General features: G+C 37.1%; 1 protein-coding gene across 5 annotated transcripts in view; it reads right to left on the bottom strand.

Moving 5' to 3' along the window:
• The window catches only part of LOC110467125 (multiple epidermal growth factor-like domains protein 6), a 220,468-nt gene extending 201,166 nt beyond the window's left edge, over positions 1 to 19,302 (bottom strand). For 2 of the 5 annotated variants that reach the window (XM_021524059.1, XM_021524058.1), the window contains exon 1: positions 18,373 to 19,300. In XM_021524059.1, the coding sequence (XP_021379734.1) occupies positions 18,373 to 18,461 (89 nt within the window). In that variant the 5' untranslated portion in view covers positions 18,462 to 19,300. Of the gene's footprint in view, positions 1 to 18,372 lie in introns of all 5 variants that reach the window. The other 3 variants (XM_021524057.1, XM_021524056.1, XM_021524060.1) reach the window with 3 other exon arrangements.
• Between the last annotated feature and the right edge of the window lie 4,311 nt (positions 19,303 to 23,613).

Genomic DNA, 23,613 nt, shown 5'->3' with positions numbered 1-23,613 from the left:
AGGCCCTTATATACATCAAAACCCATTTATAAAGCGAGGTTATTAACAAAGTTCGACAGCACCCTGTCAGCATCTTGTGACATAAATACTTCGCTGTGATATCCTTACTCAGCACTTTTTATCTACAGTTGGTTTCAAAAAAGTATCAAGACATTACCATATTTTAATATGTTTATTGACAAATGAGACCGGTGCCACACGTGATGCAGAAAACGTTTGACTATTGCTAAGCATTTCCTTCACTTCTGGTCCGAGATTCTCCGAGAATCTCTAGACCGAGATTGATGACAAGGGTATCGGCTAAAACGTTTTATGATTACTTTTTGAATATCATGGTCGTGTGCCTGTTTAAGCAATATTCTTACCCCTGTGTGCCTCATGTAACACTACGTTTTTAGATTCCCTATGCAATATTTGTTTATTTTATAACAATTATGAAACTTTTCTTAACTTATATTAACTGCTCTTGTTGACCCCAGAATGAAAGCGCACAGGAGTTCTTAATGTGGGAGGCAGCCCATGGTGTCAGGCAGATGAACAATATCTTTTCACGTCCGATCTGGGAGACGAATCCCTGTCGCCTTGGTGAAAGGTGCACGCGCTATCAACTGCGCCACTCTACCACCCAGCTTACCCATGTGCAATACAGGTACATTTACCGCCCTTGTAATACAAGGGGCTTCACTCTCATACACTACTATCATATATCATTTAAAGCTACGAACTCACTTAAGGTTTTGCAGATAGTATGAAACATACCTAGCCAAAGTCTGAAATATATAAGGATAAGCATCCTAACGGTTTGACCCTTAAAGACCAAATGGTAAGGATCCCTAAGATGGGGGCCCTTGAAGACCAAAGGGGTAAGCATCCTTAAGATAGGAACCCTTAAAGACGAAAGGGATAAGCATACTTAGGATAGGGAATCGTGAAGATCAAAAGGTTAAGCATCCTCAAGATGGGGACCCTTAAAGACCAAAATGGTAAGCATCCTTAAGATAGGGACCTTTAAAGATCAAAGGGGTACGCCTACTTAAGATAGGGACTCTTGAAGACCAAAAGGGTAAGCATCCTTACGATAGGGACCGTTTAAGAACAAAGGGGAAAGTAACCTTAAGATAGGGACCTTGAAAGACCAAATGGGTAAGCATCCTTAAGATAGGGACCCTTAAAGATCAAAGGGGTACGCATCCTTAAGCTTTCTCACAACGACTCAAGTATGATGCTGACTAACACAAACAATCCGGAGAACGTGTATAAAGGCGAGTCTGTATACATAGGTCCTTTCTGCATTATCTCATACAAAGATTCTTTTTATCAACTTCTGAAATAGAACAGCAGTTCGGCTAAAACCTTCACCTCGTGTATAACACGATTTCATGCACAGATACTTTTATTAAATTTAACAGAACTATTTAGCTATCTACAGGGTCACGTCCGCGTATACACTAGTTTTTAGTCTACACTCGATATGTTTAACCTGTAACGTTCGCTCTAGATTTGTCTGCAATGTGTTTCTCTTCCGCTATCTCTTGACCGAGATTGATGACAAGGGTATCGGCTGAAACGTTTTTATGATGAAGATTTGAATATCATGGTCGTGTGCCTGTGTCACTAAGACGTTTAAACAATATTCTTATCCCTGCGTGCCACATGTATATCATTATCGCGGGCAAATTATGAAACGAACCTTTTTTCTCCTTTAGCAAAACTATTAAAAACAATTCTTCTTATTTTTCTTATTACTATACTCGGGTCGTTTCGTACGAAATGTGCATAACTCTCATGGACATCTCTGAAACTGGTTGTGTTTTTTCATTGAGGTAATTAGTTTCGCATTCCCCTTTTTAACTTTTAAGATATTTGTTATTTTTTGCAGTCTTGGTGGTGTTTCTTTAAAATTAGAAAATGCATAACTTGTAAGAGTTTTTCTGTCGTTCACGATTAGCAGTGCCGATCAGAGAGATTGGCGAAGTATATAATCTTTATAGTCATTTTAGTAATCGGAGCGGGAGATTTTTGCACGATTTCCTAAATATTTATATTTATATTTTTTTCGGCTGCGCGAAATGAGTTACGCACGTCTCTTTACATCGGTAAACTCCGTGTGAGGTTTATGTGCGAATCATAGCTCAAGTTTGTTCCTCCTTTCCCGTTGACGTTGGTCTTGATATATTCGCTGATGAAACGTTTGAAAGATAGACAATAATTCATACAATTACAGATTGTTGAAAGATAGTATTATCAATTAATGAAGTTTAAAAGGAACGATAACTCCAACGCTCATCACGTGCAAGGTTGCATACATTTTTAAGTATGAATTAAGTGTAAAGATTTGTACAAAGAAATTGAGTGAGGCGTGATGACTTACTCGCACACTGAGGTCGAAAACTAGTTTTGAAATACACTTTTCATTAATCGGAGAACGCCATGGTGCAGAACAGGGTCTTCAGAAAAACAAGTCTGAGTTTTTTTCAATTTCATAGTACTGTAGTATTTCTGCGTCTTTTCACGTTTAAACTGTCGCCTCCTCCTAGCGCATATCCATCAAAATTCACCAAGTCATTCATCAGATTCCGCTACGGGGTAAACTTAAGCGACTGGCGGGACCGAAACAAAACGCAAGACACCATGCGGTCCTCAAAAATAATATGTTCAACAAAAGCATGCAGCCGTTAATATTATGTATGGAGGATAGCTGTCCTTATCGAGTTGATTTATAGTGCGGGTCTCTAATGAGTACTAAATATACAGTGTATCTCGCTTGATACAACTAGGGGCCCAGATGTTCCGGATTTGTGATCTTCAAATACGACGTGTTGTATTTCTTACCCTTGACACGTTTTATTCTATAAAAAAGAAGGCTGCCTGCCCACTTTTATACAACAAAAGTAAACATGGTACGGGATGCACGGTACGGGGTACAGGATACAGGATACAAGGTACGGAGTACAGGGTTAAGGGTGCAGGTTACGGGGAAAGGGGAACGGGTTACGGAGTACGTAGGGGTACAGGATACATGATACGGGGTACGGGGTACAGAGTACGGGGTACCAGATACGGGATACGGGGTACCAGATACGGGATACGGGTTACAAGGTACCAGGTACGGGTCACGGGGTACGGGGTGGGTACAGGATACGGGGTACGGGGTACATGGTACATGATACGGGGTACATATTACAGGGTACAGGAAACGGGGTACGGGGTACAAGTTACAGGGAACGGGGTACACGGTAGTATAATTCATATTACACTGCTATGATTTGGACTTTTTAAACTCTCTCTTGTTTTACATTCTTCTAAATGCATTTCTTTCGGACCTGTATATTGGTTAGTTACAATGTAGTTTGTTTGTGGTATAACGGACCCGCAACAGTGATGTCATATCGGGCCTGACAACAGTGAAGTCATATCGGGCCTGACAACAGTGACGTCATATCGGGCTTGACAACAGTGACGTCATATCGGGCCTGACAACAGTGACGTCATATCGGGCTTGACAACAATACTTAGGGACAATTACAAAACTTAATACACCAAAAATAAACTGAAAAGTAACTTAAAACATATAAGTACACAGCAAAATGGTCAGATATTCTTATCGAAATTTTGTTTCTTCAAAAAATTTAATTTGATGGTATAAACCAGCTTCATGCAGATATTCGAAAATCTTTGACCTTTATATTGGTATTGGTAGAAAATGACTTAAAGGAATATTTTAGAACACTTTCTAGTGCCAATAAATGTACACATTTTAAATTGATGACATACAACTCTTTCATTTAGTGAAGAATATATACTCCTAATTTGAATTGATATATCACAGACTGTTATGTCAAAACAAATGTACATGTATTGGTATTAGAATTGTAATATAACAGGCATATGTCTTGAATTCCTTTTAAATTTGTGATATCAATGAACACATTTTGAAGATTATAAAAGAACTATCGTCAGGTGTAAATTAAGAAATGGTCGATATAACATTAAAACTGAAGTGCTGAACAAATCCGGTTTACAGCGTGAACGCTTTCAACACCGACGCCTGACTTCAGGATCTCCGTACCACTGCTAAGAATTGATAATAAGTGCCCGAAACTTTTTTTCTGTCATGACTTTATCTTTATAAATCATTTTAAAAAGAAAACCATAACTAGCCGAACTTTAATGAGATAAAAATAAAAATGAACTAACCAAAATATATTTTGATAAAAAATGTTTTTCTGATGGTAAAAATTCAGTGAGGTAAGAACAGAATTCGAACCCTAGACTTCAGATTTTCATACTGACGCTACGCGCTCTAACCGATTGAACTGGTCATAACCAAACGGAAGTTAAGGGGAGGTCACTGTATATAAGAAAAACACAGTGCAGTGGGACAGGGTCCTTAACATCATTTAATACAGTTAATCTAGGAATAACTATTCATTGCCCTGGGAAACACGTTGCATGGAATTCTAAAGAAATATCCAATATTCCAAATTCGCCGGAACAATCTCTTGATATGAAAAGCGTCTCGTTAAGAAAAAACATTATTCGGTAAACATATGTTATTGGAGAAAGAGAAATGCACGGCCAGACCGAGATTCCAACCCCGGACCCTCCGAACTCTTCCCAGTATACTAACGCCCTACCAATTAAGCTACATTGTACCTAGTCGCTAACGACCGACCCAGCCAAGTTCCGCTACAAACATATAGGTAACATTACAGACAGCTCGCATAAGACGGCAGACGCATTACCTGGACGTTTGACAGGACCACTTACGTTGGGTCACACAAAATTCCTTTTCAAATAATTTATACCTAAAAGACATATCTCATATCGGTGACAAAAACATCAAAGGAATGCCGTCACTACAGGTCACAGTTAATTTCATTTTTTTCCCATTAAAAAAACCTCTGTCTGTCAATGTAATTTGCACATATATTATCCAATTTTACACATCTTGGAGCACCTGTTTTTGCCTATTGTACTTCTGTAAACTTTGAAGTGATATCGTTATATAGTGTAAATACTACGGGCCAGACCCCCACCAGGCATCAGAGCCTACCTGTGCAAACCTCCTATTTACTCCTGCACGCTTTATATACCATACCAACTTATTGTCAATTTTTATATGGTCTTTCAGCATTCCAGAACAAGATCCCTATACATATATGCATTGTAATTATACACACACGGTTAATTAAGTGGGATCGTTTGTCCTCGGTGCCCTCCCTGTGTGTCAGAATGTCGAAGTTAATGAGTGCAGTAAACATGTGCCCTTCATTGCTTACCCAGACGACAATTCAATATCCCCTAAGGACCACTACCCCTACCTACATACTCCATGCCCCTTTTCTAGATCTGTATTTCTACTCTAAGAAGAAACCAACCTCATGCTCACCCAATATGTCGTATATCTTTTATCGTAGACATATGTTTTAAAATTCAGATTTTTTTATTCGCAGTATTCTTTAAAACAACGTGTACAGTGTGTGGTTGTTTGCCAGAAATGATATTAATGGGATGGCATTTTGTACCGAAAGTTGATCTAAACCCCTAAAACGTGTAAAATTATTCTGAAAAACTTAGTTTAGGTCCAAATATTGCTGTAACAAATTCTCAGGACCCTGTGATCAAGATCATACTCACTATTCGACCCCCAACCCCCTACCCTCAACAGACACCCTCAAGATATCATACACATGTACAATGTAAACTACAAGGTCTCAACAACCTCTTTCTATACTTCGTCCTCCTCCCCTTCTAGTGTCTTCTTCTTCGTCATACTCTTTTTCTTTTTCCTTCAGTGATCACAACTCTCCCACCGAGGCCCTAACTTCATTTTCTACCATCGCTATATGACAACACGCCACATGCCAACAACTAAGTTATTAACCTGTGCTCCCGTGTATAAACGATGATATTATGCCAACATATTGCATAATAAAAGTTATAGTAAGAGACTGTTTCGTTTTTATAATAAATTATGCTACAATGTACATTGTGATAATCATGTACAGTTTAGTGTAGTTAAGCGAATTGTGTAAGCGACTTACGTTATGTAACATATCAGGCAACACAATTACACGTGCACAATTATGCACGAACACCACATGCATACAAATATTCCACTTATGCACACGTGGTATGACAATTGACGATTACGGGCGTTACAGGTTATTCATAAACGACATACCGCACGTGTTTAGACGATATACCTATTTTGAAAATGAAATCATCTTCGCAGTTGTCATCATCATGACTCACAAGCTCATAGGTAGCCTCGGTTCGGCCTGGTTTGTTTTTAAGACATCCAAAATATTATTCCGGAACCGATGTTTTTCTGTCCCCCTCCCAATGATAGATCTACATGCGGGGCACACCGGACAGATAATGAAGGGAACTATCTTCACGTTTCCATGTGCTATATCTATGAATAGATATATTTGTTTTTGTTTTGTTTTTGTTTTTATTTCGTTTAACGTCCTTTCAACAGCTAAGGTCATTTAAGGACATGTCTTCCATGTATGTTGTGTATGCGTGCATGTGTGTGCAACACTACAGTCAGCCTAGTCTTTTCCCTCAAACATGTGTAGATGAACGAATAATAAGGAACTGCCTAACGTTTTTAACTGAATAAACCTGTTTAGAACCAGGTAATCGGTTCGACATGGTACGGTCGTTAACTGAAATAACATGCATTTTGATTTTGATATCAGTATTAATAATGTGGTTTCACAGTACTTATGTTTATTTCAAAATCGTATCAGCATTTGCAGACATATATCTATATATGATGTATTTTTATAAATGTAACTACATTATAATAAAATGAAACACATTTTTGTTTTTTCAATAAATTTCAAAGATATAAAGAATAAATCAGCTTTTACGTCAATGGCTGGTACAGGCCAGTATCATACAAATCAGCCTTAACGACAGAGTAATACGGAAACGAAATATGAAACAAGAGCTTTTATTTTGTTAACAGACGTTATTCACGAAAGACAGACAAAAAGACTGTATGTACAGATTGGAACCAACCACTATGATCCAAAAATACCAACCCTGAAATATTTCATTATCTGTTCAATCTTTAACAAATATCATGATTTAATGCCATCGAACATATTTACTATATAAAGACGTTGAGTTATACAATCCATCAAGCTTAGAGAACAAGAGTTTTCATAAATAAACAAGAGAAATGACAAATAAAAAATCTAGCTTGTTTACTGTAATGCATTTGTAGACGGGAAAAGGAGCTAACATGCCCTAGTTTCTCTCGGGATTGTACAACAACGGTTTAAAAGGCTCAATATCCTTATTTTATCTGGCGGAGGGATAAACCGGCGATTAGCTAGTACAGTGGCTCGTCTACTGCCGCGCGGAGCAGAGTCATCGTATCAACTTCACTGTAATTAACCTCGTGCTATAATTGTTTTTGCATTAAGCAGTATATAATTAACTTAGCATCGAACTCGAGAGAGATCTCTATATAGGTCCGCATGCCGGAGCCCAGGGCCTTTTTTGGATGACGCATTTAGCGTTCCTAGAAATGGAGTGAATTGTCTCTAAATAGAAATATTTGCGTTTGTTGTTGAAATCAGTTCTGAAGACACAGCACCGGAAGTTAGGATACGACGTAGAACAAGGAACGGTACGTTCGAATTTAGTGGTCAGTTCGGACAGCTTGACCAGTGTTTACATCTCAATTTTACCTTACTTTGTAACGTGAATGATGAACTGGCTTCGGGATATGACACTTTGGTGTGAAAGTGTTATTCTAAATATAGGTACAGACCCTGAAGGTCAAAGGCGTGGCTCGCACAAGGTAGCTCACATCATGATCAACTGTAATCTCAATGACTCGGACAGGCCAGTATTACACAAATCAGCCTTAAGCACAGTGTAATATGGGGCAGAAAATGTGACACAAGAGCCTTAATTCTTGTAATGGACATTATAAATGAAATAAAATTCTAGTTCAGAAACAGAAGATATAATGTCATATACTCCTGATCAACATGCTCCTGATAGCATACGGTTATACAGTACAACACGGTACAAAATTACCTTAGTCACACAGTCAGAGAATAGCACAAAACGACATAAAGAGTATGAAAATGGAAATACAGATTTAATTACAGACAAAATATATAAATATCTGAACTTCTACCAGCGGTACAGCACATTTATTTTGTTTTCGTTTTGATGTTTCCGACGTGAAGGTCACCGATCGAAAACAAGAATGATTCTGCACGGCGCCCACATTAGTTGCCTCGTACGATCGGCAAACTGACTCACTTTTTCACAAACCTTCAGGGGGAGTATTTTTCCACCTTGTTCTTTATTGTCGTATTAATGTGTGAAATGTGTTTCCCACCTCATCACGGAGAGTCGTAGTCCATCAAAGTAGTCTGCTAAACAGGAGGACCGTGTAAGTGTTGTATAGTACTCTTCCATGTCATGGCCATGGCCATGTAGTAAAACGTTAAGTAATGCACGGTAGAGGTGGCACACAAGTTAAAAGAACGTTAAAGTTTTAATTGACGTAGGAGGGAAATTGCCATCACACCTCCGGCAACATCGTACACAAACTCATGATACATCAAAAGGCAGATTATTATTTTACACCTGAACTTCGTATATTAGTACTGCGTTTTAGAATAACATTTATGATATTTGTTTGCTTTTTCATGGACTAAAAGTGTATTTTTAAATATAGTACGGATGTCTGAATTGCATTTTTTTATATAGAATATACCAGAACGGTTGTCTGAATTGTAGAATTTTACATAAAATGTCCATTGAAACTAGTTCGGGTGTCTGAATAATGAAATCCCGTCTAAATTGTGTACTGAAACTTGTACGAATACTGGAATTTTATATATACTGAAACTGATACAGATGTCTGAATGATAAAATCGTTCATGAAATATACAATGAAACTGACTGGTACGGTGTCTGAACGAAGAGACTTTACACAAATAAACATTGAAACTGGCACGGATGCACAGGTTTGGGGTTTAACGTCCTCGCAATAGCTAGCAGGGTCACATGAGGACGGGTGCCTAGGGAGACACAACAGCCAGGGTCACATGAGGACGGGTGCCTAGGGAGACACAACAGCCAGGGTCATATGAGGACGGACGGATGCCCAGGGAGACACAACAGCCAGTGTCATATGAGGACGGGCGCCTAGGGAGACAAAACAGCCAGGGTCATATGAGGACGGACAGATGCCCAGGGAGACACAACAGCCAGGGTCATATGAGGACGGGTGCCTAGGGAGACCCAGCAGCCAGGGTCACATGAGGCCGGGTGCCTTGGGAGACACAACAGCCAGGGTCATATGAGGCCGGACGGATGCCCAGGGAGACACAACAGCCAGGGTCATATGAGGGCGGGTGCCCAGGGAGACACAACAGCCAGGGTCATATGAGGACGGGTGCCTAGGGAGACACAACAGCTAGGGTCACATACGGACGGGTGCCTAGGGAGACACAACAACTAGGGTCATATGAGGACGGGTGCCCAGGGAGATACAACAGCCAGGGTCATATGAGGACGGGTGCCTAGGGAGACACAACAGCCAGGGTCATATGAGGACGGGTGCCTAGGGAGACACAACAGCCAGGGTCATATGAGGACGGGTGCCCAGGGAGACACAACAGCCAGGGTCATATGAGGACGGGTGCCCAGGGAGACACAACAGCCAGGGTCATATGAGGACGGGTGCCCAGGGAGACACAACAGCCAGGGTCATATGAGGACGGGTGCCCAGGGAGACACAACAGCCAGGGTCATATGAGGCCGGTTGCTCAGGAAGACACAACAGCCAGGGTCATATGAGGACGGGTGCCTAGGGAGACACAGCATCTAGGGTCTCATGAGGACGGGTGCCCAGGGAGCCACAACAGCCAGGGCCATATGAGGACGGGTGCCTAGGGAGCCACAACAGCTAGGGTCATATGAGGACGGATGCCCAGGGAGACACAACAGCAAGGGTCATATGAAGGCGGGTGCCCAGGGAGACACAACGGCCAGGGGCATATGAGGACGGGTGCCCAGGGAGCCACAACAGCCAGGGCCATATGAGGACGGGTGCCTAGGGAGCCACAACAGCTAGGGTCATATGAGGACGGATGCCGGGGGAGACACAACAGCAAGGGTCATATGAAGGCGGGTGCCCAGGGAGACACAACAGCAAGGGTCATATGAAGGCGGGTGCCCAGGGAGACACAACGGCCAGGGGCATATGAGGACGGGTGCCTAGGGACACACAACAGCCAGGGGCTTATGAGGACGGGTGCCCAGGGAGACACAACAGCGAGGGTCATATGAGGACGGGTGTCCAGGGAGACACAACAGCCAGTGTCATATGAGGACGGGCGCCTAGGGAGACACAACAGCCAGGGTCATATGAGGACGGGTGCCTAGGGAGACACAACAGCAAGGAAGACAAAAGAAGATAGAAAAGGAAGAAGACAGAAAAGATAGGAAACGAAAAAGATCACAAGTGTTGCAATGGGTTACATGTAGCATATTATGGTCTCTTCCTGTCCTCTTAGTACAAGACACAGAAGAAACCCCCGACTCTGCAGGGAGAGGCATTAGTCGATCGTGCAGTGGATTACAGCAGGCCTGTTCCTACATATGTCTGAATGGTACACTGTAGCTCATTCAATAAATGTTCTTTTAACCAAATAAGCTAGCTTCATCACGGATACTCTGAATATCAGAATGTTCCATTTTAGACAGTTTTGTTATTATCATCATTTTAAATTTTAACTCTTGGCCACGAATTTCAGTACATGTATGCATACAACCCAGTACATTATATAATTAGATCAAATTAAATGTAGTTGAAATGTGTGCCCAAAGTTCACCCTATAACTTAACGTTTACACCAAATAATTCAGACACGGATGTTGTTCTGCACTGATTCCTACTAAATTAAAATTGGACTTTAATAATAACCAACATCTATTTCCATAACTATTTTGCAGTTTTGCCTAACACATTCTGTATTAATACGTGAGGTACTAGCTTATTTGATATAATCGTTCGGCTCTACGCTTCGATGAATATTTCAAAACGAAACGAAATTGTGTCATTTTAAATGGATTTTATTACCTATAAAATTGTTAGAATTTCGTCATTATTTTTCATATCGCTCTCTCACTTAAAAGTCATGGCTAGTCCAAAGGTCCAGACCTTGTTTATATTATAGATGAAAAGGTCACAGCGAGGTCAAAATGCACTCGAAAATATTTAAGTTGAGAAATTTCAAAATTACCAAACGTAGTTTTAGGTCTTTTAAATAGAAAATACGGGATTCAAATTTTGTTTTTCGATACGATATGGAAGAGAGGTGATATATATAAAGTTGCCTTTTTTTTTGGTTCTGATGGACAAGATATCACAACACTGGATGGAGTGCATTCGAGTGAGACAAAATTATTTGGGTCGCAGGTACAAACTATGGTCGGTCCTGAAACCTGAAACATGCATATTTTGTATTTTGGCCTAACAGACGTGTTTATAAAAAATATTTAAGAAGAGATTTTGAAGTTTTTGTAGGTAAGAAGAGACAAAACTGAACAGAATTAGAATTGATGATGCATTTGAAGTACACTTCAAGTCCTAATGTCTATAGAGTGCTCCCAAGTTAAGATAGAAGAAGAGCTGCTTGTCTTGAACGAAACATATGAATTTAAAGAAAAACAAAAGTTTCAATCTGTGTACGTCCTTTGACGTCATACAGCGCAAAAATAATTTTCTCTCGTTCTGAATATCTGGATTTTTTTTTTCGTGCGTAGGCGGCGTCAAGCCTTACAAACAAACCTCCAACTGTGAAGAGCTCACAGCTCTGACTTGTCGATCCAATATATTTATGTGTTTTAAAACAACTATTTTTGTTGTTTTCAAAAATGTTTATCACTCGATAGCTTTATCATGTGTTGCTGTTATTATTTTACAGGTGGTGTTCACTTTCACTTAAAAATTAAGATAAATAAAATAGGCCTTGTGTTAACAAGGCCTATTTTATTTATCTTAATTTTCAAGGTTATTTTTCTAATGCAAACAAAGCGGCGGTGATAAGGCACAGAGGCGTACTATTGACGTATTCACGAAGATATTGTTTTAAAGGTTCATGTTGTCAGATTTAGAAAAAAAAAGTTGATAGCGTGTTTTTACATTCCTTATCAGGAGATGTGTTTCATTGCCCGCCAAAACGAAACAGACACCTCACTAGGTTTGATCTTAAAAGGAAAGATATGATATTTCAAAATCTGAAAAATATTTAAGGGAATATTGGACAGGATGGCACACTCGTCACTGGAAATATATATCTATAATGACCGACTTACCACGTGCGCCGTGGTAATGGTACAGATTCCTGTAATCATTAGCCTATCATTGGGCCCCTTTCAATACAAATTAAGGGAAAGAGTACCACTACATCCGTTATAATCACAAAGAAGAGTTCCACTCCGGGGTTTTAGAACATCTTTTCTTCTTTATATGAAGCAATCAAAAAAAACAAATCTGGCTTAGAGTAGCTTCCCCTGTCAAGTATTTTTTCATATGCTTTTCGGCTTAGCAATGTACAGGCTTCGAGTTCGACCCCTGCATTTTCTTGTTTTCTTATTTCTATTTTCAAAACATTCAAATTTCAAACAACTTCAATTTTGTAAAATGCATGGTTACAATCAATTTTATGGGATATTTTTTGAAACTATTTCACAATAGTGACAATGGTATTAATACAGTTCAACTTGTTGGTACCATTTATCGTGAAGGGGTGTGTAGCAAATAACTGGTTCGCTATAACATTTTATAAAATCCCATTTCTGAAATTTCTGAAGTTATGGTTAACCAAATTCTCAAATCCTTATAAGAAAATGTTACATACACTGTTAGGAATTACACATAAACATATAAGAAATAACGAAGTATTGATGACGTAACATCCGTAAAATGCATTATGGGTACATTAGATGGAACGTTTATTGAAAATACTTAATATTTAAAAGATATACAGTAAAACTTCGTCATAACGAAGATATCCAAAATCCACTTGTCGTTTATATCGAGTCATCAAAGTCCATTCAACTTCGACATAACGACGGACGACTACCTATAATGCTGTCTTTGTAAAATATGATTTTCTACAGAAAAAATGTACTAGTAAACAGAAATTACTTTCACTTGGCCTGAGATATGCCTATCTATTGAAAATTTAAACGATTTCGGTTTCTGTTGAAAAATTATTGACACAAAAAGATGACTTCTTACGTAATTTGCATAAGTATTGGCAAAATACAGTCCAGGAGAGCAACAGCCAGTCTGAGATTACTTCATTGTTGAGGCCGCTTGTGCACTTATACAAATTGTGTTGCTTGTGACATATTTTCCAACGAAATACTTAGAAGCGAATCTATTGTTAAAGTTTAGTAAAAAGCCCTGATTCTTTCCAATTCTTCCAATTTGGTGGTTCGTTCTTATTGACTGAAACAGATTCGAAGGACAGACACAGCAATAAAAGTAGCCAGGATGGTACTTAATGCTTGACGATGGTTTGTTTGTACGCTCTCATCAAGTCCATTTAGATACAGTGCACACGGTATTGTCTCAACTTTCACCGAAAACACACTCAACTCGTAACTACTACCACCTAAACCCACTCAATATCGTAAGAAAAAAATAAAACGAGTTATTTTGGTGACGAACTTTCATAAGTGAAAATTGAATTTGAAACTTGCAAGCTAACCAGACCGTTTTCTAAGGAGCATGCTACTACCGTTAAGCCTCAATTCGACAGCAATTTACTAGCGGATTATTATTGCATAAAATGCATAGCTACAGATGTCTTGGACCGGAAAACAGAAGTACATTGGTACTATCCATGAAGAAAAGCAGAAGAGCGTACGTGATATAACAAGATGTTCCGAGTATACAATATTATCAGGAGTGGAGGGTATCTTCTCATAATATAATTATAGAAATGATCTCAAGTATAGGGTTCTACTTCATGAATAAGCGTCACAGTGTACAATTCGAAGATAGCTGCAGGAGTGAGAGGTAATCCCATGATATTATCCGGAGTAGAGGGTATCATCCCAAAATATCATTACAAATTATTTCTAGTGAAAAGTTCTGTTTCGTGAATCAGAAAAACAGTGTACAATTCTATGATGTCGTCAGGAGTAAAAGGTATTATCAGGAGTAAAGGGTACCTTTTTCATGATAATAACCGGCGTCGGGTGTCTGTATCATGATATTATCTGGAGTATAGGTATTATCCTTTGATATTATCCGGAGTAAAAGGTATTATCTCATAATATAATCAATATTTATCTCGAATAAAGGGTTCTATTTCGTGAATCAGAGACACGGTATTCAGTCTCATGATATTATCAGAAGTAAAACCCCATGATAGTATCATAGATATAAGGTGCTGGCCTATACCAATATCAGATGAAACCGAAAGTGCTGGTGGAATCGGGTTCAACTCCTACACCATTTCCTGTCGAGGGGTATCATGGTGCACGTATCCTTGTATGATGATGTTAAATGTTTGCACAATGTATTTCTGGGGAAACACACACAAATAAAACATTGGATATATAATTTTTAACAAAACGCATTTTGAGGGGGACAGTTTTGTTCATCTCCCGTAGAAAAGAGGTACATACATGTACTTGTGATTTTTCTTTATTTCCAATACCCCCCCATTAACAGTTTTTCAAGTATGTATGTATTTTTAAAATAAACATGGTCCCTTTAGACCAAGTTAAATTATTATATAACGCTTATATTTCTGAATATGATCTATTCAAATACGTGTCATTTTTAAACTTATTTGTTCTTATTAAGAATTGTACCATAAGAGTTAGTACTTGGTACAGTACTAGTGTTTGTATTTCTGAATATCTGGTATATATCTATATTAGCTAAAGCGTACAGTAGTTATATTGTACTTCTGAATAACTTCGATAGGAATGAGGGAATAAAACGCTTAATATTAAGTTCTGTGTTACAGGGTACGTCCCCGCAACAACTATACTGTCATTTAACGACGAACGCGTAGGGAGACAACACCGAATTTATTATTCAAAACATGAACTTTTGAATTTATATCACATAGTTGAGAAAGTACGACACTTACGTGTATTTTGTAATTATGAAAGAGCTTGTAGCAGAAATAAAATTAGTACATATACATGTTTCACATTGCTGAGAAAGTTCGAATATGTTGCACATAGCTGAGAAAGTTCGAATGCGTTTCACATATCTTAGAAAGTTTGAATGTGTTTCACGATGCTGAAAAGTTCGGATTTGTTTCACATAGCTGAGAAAGAACAACAATCAACAATTATTTAGTGTATGAATTTTCGAATTTGTCTCACATAGCTGAGAAAGTACATTATTTGGTACTTGTATTTTCGAATACATTGTATGTGTTTCACGTAGCTGAGAAAGTTCGAATGTGTTTCACATAGCTGAGAAAGAACAACAATTATTTAGAATATGAATTTTCGAATATGTTTCACATAGCTGAGAAAGTTCAACATAATTTTGTACTTGTATTTTCGAATATGTTTCACATAGCTGAGAAAGAACAACAATTATTTAGTACATGTATTTTCGAATATGTTTCACATAGCTGAGAAAGTATAACCTTATTTTGTAGTTGTATTTTCGAATATGTTTCACATAGCTGAGAAAGTTCGAATGTGTTTCACATATAGCTGAGAAAGTTCGAATGTGTTTCACATAGGTGAGAAAGTTCGAATGTGTTTCACATAGCTCAGAGAGAAAACACCTTTTTTTGTACTTATATATAGCTTATACCTGACTGAGGGAGTACGATGCTTAATATTAAGTACAAAGATTTTAAAATATCTACCACGGTGGCCAAGGAGGTACAGTACTCTGTGTTTCAGTAGTTTCCTTACACATCTTTTTAAAATCAAATTCGAAATTTAACTTATCACAGAGGTATCATATAAGATTTAAATAGTCTGCCCATGATGTTAGGACAATGATAAAGATTACACTCACTGTAGAGCCTTTTTACGGTCCATGATTTTTGAATATCTTTAAAAATTACAATAGCACTATCAATAGGCGCTCAGCTGTGTGTATAAAAATATATATAGCGAAGGGTCTGGATGAAGATTTAGACGCATACTTTAGTCCCTTAAATACACGAGGCTAAAATCAGCATTATATATTAGCTATGGTCGTTTCTATGTGACATTTGAATAAAATACTGCACACGTGTTTCACGTTTAAAGTAGAAATACGTGATCTATTTAGTGATATGCATACTTATATCATCGTGCCAAGTTTTTAACGTCAAAATAAAACATAAATAAATAAAATACAACACGTTTTCAATTGAAAAAAAAAGAATGGGTAAAAACGGTATTATTTTGTTTCCGGATTATGTTTCAAAGCAATAATTTGATGAAAAATGAAATATAAATGTCTGTATTATGAAAGAAATTAAGTTTACAACAAAAAAGGTAGCAACATATATACATGTAGATAATAAATTTGTTTAAATTTTATATTTTAAATCTCAGTTTTTTCAAGTAATCCAAAAATAATCCGCATAAATGTAAAAAATAATATTTATTAAATATTTTAGGTTTTGTAAGTTTAACAGAAGTGTTCATTACAGGGTGTGATACGTCAATATGTGTTATGTTGCAATGTTTTATCATATGCTAACATCTTAATATAGTGGTCGTGTGAATTGTTAAATTTTATCAAATAATCTAGATTTCAATGGAAATACGATATCATTTTATATACATTGTACCGCTGTGCATATACCCAAAGGCCGATAACATTTCATATTTATTTTAAACTGTATATGAATTTATGAGTATAATACTTAATTTCAAAGAAATATAGGTGACGTAATACGTTATGTAAATGATAAAAAACCCCAAAACATTTGAGTATATAAATATAAATAAATGGATACGTTATCGTTTATATAGTCCAGTCGCCATTCAGCATGACTAAGGTTTATTCGGAGAACCCTAGAATCGCAGAGTCACTATGTTTTGTCCAAAAAACTGTTTGCAAATCATTATCACTAGAAGATTTATTACTTTGGCGAGGCGAAGAAAAGAAAAGGTTTACATCAGACAGGCGATAGCGCTCTCTGATAAGGGGCAGCGAATTGAAATGCAATACTGCATTACTGCATTCTGTCAAGTGCCCCTTGGGTTTCAAGTTCGCTATTGAGACGAGAAAATATACGTCTGAAAATAATGGCCGAGCAAGACATAATTAGCCGCTAATAAACTGACTTTAATTGCGAATAGTCCGGCCTTTTATAGATAATACATACACACATATATATAGCCGTACGCTAATTTTTTAAAAGGGCTTGAAATATATGATGAATGATTTAAAAGTTTACCTGCATGTTGGGCTACCGCCGTTTAAACAGGGCTGTGTAAAATGTGTACAGGTATAGAAAGAACGCCAGAACAAAACTACACAATACACCTGTCCCGTTAATATGACATAGCTCATTATTAGTGTTTATATTTAGGTATATATTGTCAAATACCATACAGGTATGGAACAATAATTTTTAAAATGTATTCAAATATTTATCTGAATATAGTTATCATAATGTGTATTTGATAACGAGATAATTATAAAGTTTACAAATTCGTGCACTTGCAGCCAGTGTGTGTGTGTATACATGCACATATATTACCAGTAAATTCCTTAAACTAGTAAGTCAAAATATATGTCTAACACATTCTTAGCATGTTATATTCAATTTAAAATGTTTCAGCTGTTTAAGTTTACAATCCTGATATAAATTCTAGAATTACATGACATAAGAAGGTTAGCAGTAAAGCTATATATCTTCTTTGAACTTAATACAGGTGTGTATCCGTCTACGTACAGGTATATCTACCTGTAATTAAGTACAGGTATGCCATTTATGTCGTTCGAATGACAATTCCACGGTGTCGCTTACTATCATTGAAATACAACTAAATGTTTGTTTCACATTTCACCTTAAGGGACTGTTTGTTTACTAATTATCGTTTAACCGGGAATAATCATGCACGTGCATTTTAATTACCGACTAACATACCATGATCATGTGAATATCTAACGTTTTTCGTAACACACCTGTGAAATATAACACGAAAAACGAAACGCTACCTACAATATGTAAACCCCGAGATTCATTTTACATTGATACTCATACGTATATATACACATGCAGAAGACAAGATATGAGGCATATATGTAAATATTGTCTACCTGCACAGGTAAAAAGACATACACAATATACGACAACAGTAAATAAATTTCTATACTTACATCCCTGCATTTAATTCCACACAAAAGTGCCAGGAAAATTGAAATAATACTATTAAAGTTCTTAAGATCCAATTGTAATCCATATTCATAATCGAATAATCCTTCGCGTGGAAATGAATTTAAAATTTAGAGAGAAAATTAATATTTCTCTATTCGAACTTTTACTCCCTTTTCCTCCTCCGTGACGAATCCCGCCTTAAAACACACTACACATTCCCATGTGTAATATCAAAATAACGAAACGATGGATTCCGGGATTTACAGAAAGCGGCTCCGCTGTTTAGAAGACACTGATTTTAAATCATAGCTGCTCTGTGTATTCCAAAGGGACACTGTTATAGCATATAGCACAAGGAGGGAGACACTATTATACCACACTGATCCCCTAGCTCTCACGTAATTAACAATTCTGTCATCTCGGCTTAGCTACAGCGTTGAATTTTCATCCAACATATATATAAATGTATTCCGAATCGAAAATTATCTTCACAAATATATTTTTTCTATTAAAAGACGAAAATTATGGCGTAAAATCCACCCGTCAGGTACATATGATGTGTGTATCACTTTTACACCTGTGAGAGCCGACACAGGTAAACGTTGCGTTTTACGAACATACCCCACATGTTCACTAGCTCCTCTCTCACCTGGATCTCCAGGCAGGTGTGTGAGCGATTTAAACTATTTAGTTTTCCATTCAGTAAAATGTTGGTTCCTCACTGCACAAGTTACGTTCGCGTAGGACAAGTTATAACAGTATATACACAACGAAGCTGTTTAGTATATATAAGTACGTTGATTGGAGCGACACCGCTCGTTCAGTGAACACACAGGCTACTACTGTAGAACCGAGGTGCACAAACAGTCGTTCCTAGCGCCTGATCACGGGGAGGGGGAAGAACGCGCGTGTCTTAACCGAGTCCTATACAATCCCAACCAAGTGTGGCCAACCGCACTGTACCACATCCACCCGTATCTTATAAATCCCCACAACACTACCAGCTACAATCTCAATACGCTTTACAAAATCTCATGGATTTTTTAAAAAGAAAAATACAGCTACACATGATTCTAATCAATGTTGAGTTTATTAAAGAGCGCACTTGTAAAAGGGAATTAGTTTAAACGATTTCGCGATTGACCTGCTTGGTCAGTTATTATAATTTTAAAGAAAAGGTTTATTATGAGAGAGCACACTATACACTAATCACCCATGGCCAGCTCCCACAGGTCCGATCACAAGACATTCCATTGAATATGTACACTATTCCGTGTTATGGTAAATTTTGAATTAAAAAACGATTCAAAAGAAATGAAAAATATATCGAAATAGTATAATCCCGACATAAAAATATTGAAATTATTAATCATTGATAGATGAAAATTGAAATAAAACATTGTAGTGATTATCTGCAGTATTTTATATAATCTTAACAGTTAATGCTCTACAGCCTTAAGTTTATATACACAGCGATATCGGGGTAACCTAAGTCTGAGTGTTTCCTTGAGCGTGCACTTCCGTACTGATTACTCATTTTCGTAAATACATTACTAGGAAAGGTTAAACAATATACACTGACAGAAAGATGTTTAGAAACACGCATACAATTATTCACAAGTGAATATTAAATTTTCTTGTTAAAACTCTAAAATATCAACTGCCCACGCATTCGGAAATGACATTTAGACAAGGAGACTCTTTAGTTAGATTTTGTAAAGGCTGTGATATAATCACGCACAATTTAAACTTACATATCTTAAAATACAACACCAATACTTCGTTCTGTGTTGAAGAAACAAAATAAGTATGGAACTTTATTATACTGGAATAAATGAATCAAAAATATTAATTCATATCTCAGAATATATTTGATTTATAAATAACAGAGTTGTAGTAATATTTTTATCGACTCCAATGGAAACTGGATCCTGTGATCAGATTGGGTTTTGGAGGTTAACTACATCGATGGGAACTTTATCTTTTGGTCAGATTGGGCAGTGTGTCGGTATAGTAAGTGTGAAAGACATAAAGAAATATTTGTGGGGTCAAATGATATTAATGAGAACTGTATCCTGTGGTCAGATTTAGCAGTGTCGGTAAAGTCATTGTAAACGAAAGAGAAGAAAGTCTGTCTTTTGGAGGTTAACTACATCGATGGGAACTTTATCTTTTGGTCGGTTTGGGCAGTGTGTCGGTAAAGTAAGTGTTAAAGACATAAAGACATCTTTTTGGGGTCAAATATATTAACGAGAACTGGATCCTGTGGTCGGATTGGACAATGTGTCGGTAAGTCAGTGTTAACAACAGAGAAGAGAGTCTGTCCTTTGGGGATCAACTACATCAATGGGAACTGGATACGTGACCGGAATGGCAGTGTATATTCAGTGTTAAAGACTTAAAGGAATCGTTTTGGCGTTAACTGAATCAATGAAAACTTAAACGTTTGGTTCGTTTGGACAGAGTGTCGCTATATTCAATGTTAAATACATCAACAAATCTGTTTCTGGTTAACTACATAATGTACATCAAGGACAAGCAGATACGTTGGTCGGAATGGGCAGTGTGTCGGTATAATCAGTGTCAAAGACAAAAAAAGTCGTCTTGGAGTCATAAAATCATGTCACATGAAACAGGATGTCGTTATCATCAGGTGTCGGTAAAGACAGGTTTCGTTGTACATTCATGTAGATGTTCATGAAAATTTATAAAAAAATGAATTATATCTCACAAATATGAATGAATTGCATATTGATTTCTTAAGATGTATAGAAAATCTGGTGCACTTTTGTCTCCGGAACAACACTCTTTCCATAATTCTGGGATGAAATTGTAAATGCATCTCAATGTCTTTAGCAAGTACGTAGAGCAGTGCTTTATAGCCTGTATTTTCTCGATTCAAAGATATTTATATATCTACACGAGATCTAGATCTATGATGCGTGCTCAAACGCATACACGCATCCATTTCCTGTATAACTGTGCATAACAATCAGGCTGTGGCGGGAACAATCTATTATAAAAACGCTGCATATTTTGAGATCATATCTTGAGCAACAAATCTGGAACATTGCTCAAAATGGAGTGTTTAAAGGCACGTAGTTTAAATTAGGATTGAGGGGAAACAAACTCTAATTTTTGTTCCAAATTAAGATAAATATCGAAACAGAGAACAGCTTGCTGCCTTTGTTAGCGAGGCTGATTCAACCCGCATACAAAGATTTTACTCAATTACACAATGCTAAATACTCGCCTCCTCGAACTAAATGACTTTCATTTTTAAGACATTTTTAGGATCAAAATGATGTCTTTGACCATATGCATAGGTCAAATAAACTAATCATTCATAAAAAATGTGTTAAATCAAGACAGTTGCTGTCTAAAAAGCAGGAGGAAAGGAGGTAAAAGGGGGAAAATATATCTTAACACTGCTTAATATGATGTCAACACCTATATATATATACCATATATTTCATCCTAAACACCGATTACGATGCATTATAAACATCAATACTATGTATTGTGTCAGTAATACATGAACTTAGATGATTGGCTTGGTTTGTTTGTGCTATACGTCCTACTAGCAGCTATTGTCATTTAAGGAAGGAAAAGGTTTTGGTGGTGGAGGAAAACCGGAGTACATGGACAAAAACCAACGACCTGCGGAGCACCTGGCGATTGCTCCACGTAGATCTCGAACCCGCAACCCAGTGGTACAGGGCTCGTGATCATAGACGGTCAGACACCTTAACCATTGCGCCACCGAGGCCCCATCGTATAAAACGTATCAAACAATTTCATTTGAAATTTTAGCACAACGATCGGATCGTGGCGAGTTCATAAATCTCATATTAACTGGCAACGAATTTAAGTTCAATTCATCACATTACAAAGAGCTTTCCACAAATATTCGTGAAATCATGTTACTGGAATTGACTTACAATCTTAAATATTGACATTTAAGTAATTCCGTCGTTACAATACGATTAAAAGTCTGTGACGTCATGAAGTTGTGACGTCACAATTGAAACAATGGACATCTATTGTCAATTACAGCAACACAAGGTGATATAAAGCGTGTAATATATCACGAACTACGTATTGTACTAAAAACATTTGCATAATATATGTTGAAGAATAGAACCGGAAATGGTCACGTGACAACAAACAAAAACGTAACACTGAGTATTGGCAATACTTTCCGGACAAACATATGGCGTTGTAAATGCGTTTGTCGATATATCGAGGGAAATTTGTTTAATGAAATTTTAAGGAAAAATGTAGAGACACAAATCTGTTCGCAATAAGCGAGGGGAATTGTATAGAATTGTTATCCTATACAAATATATTGTTTAAAGTTATATAATACATGTACTTCACAGTGAGATTTATATATTTCCGAGTCAATTCGTGTGTAGAGTCGTTTTTAATTATCATATTTTGGGAAAATTTGTTCACAATCTTATAAAGCCCTTAGGGATGCATATTTTCATTACCCTTTTGAGACTTCAAATATTCGTTTGTAAGTCTTTTGAAGCAAATCACGTAAATTCCATATAAAAAGGCATGTACACCTGTGCATTTCTTTGATTCTTTTTTAGACTTAAATATCCACATGTACGTCTTTTGAAGCAAACCACTAACTTACGTAATTTGTAGTATAGATCTTTAAAAAAAAGGCAATGAGATGGAGTGAATGTGTTGCTTTAAGATGCCTGCACTATAAAAGTCTATCAAGGCGGAGTGTTGAGATAAAACTATGATTCTCAAGTCACAGAAATATCAGTCAGTCTCGGATGATTGAACACAATCAAACGAACAAACTGCAATAAACCAGGCGAGATATGAACCAGAAAATTATCGGTTACGCGTGAGTGAATACATATAATATCTAAAATGTCAAAATATTTGAAAATAATATTTTTGTTAAATTATACAAGACGATGTTTCAGTACAAATTGATTACGGTCGTAAGGGGAATTTTATACTTTGGGTACTTACTAGATTCAAGGTAGATTATAACAGCTGGGGCGGTTTGATCTGAATGTAATAGCAAACTGGATCATTAAAATAGTCTAATGTCTGGTATATATGATACAGGTGCGTATATTTTATTAAATGTCCATTATGTTTATCGCCCAAACATTTTTCTATGAATTAAATAACTTTATTGAATTATAAATATAAAATATATTAACCCAGCGTGCTATTTGATAAAAAGTAAAAATATATTGAACATTATA

The sequence above is a fragment of the Mizuhopecten yessoensis genome, unplaced genomic scaffold, assembly GCF_002113885.1.
Source record: "Mizuhopecten yessoensis strain PY_sf001 unplaced genomic scaffold, ASM211388v2 scaffold11161, whole genome shotgun sequence".
Lineage (NCBI taxonomy): Eukaryota > Metazoa > Mollusca > Bivalvia > Pectinida > Pectinidae > Mizuhopecten > Mizuhopecten yessoensis.
Note: the sequence above shows the minus strand (reverse complement) of the source record. Positions and strands in the feature narration are given on the sequence as shown.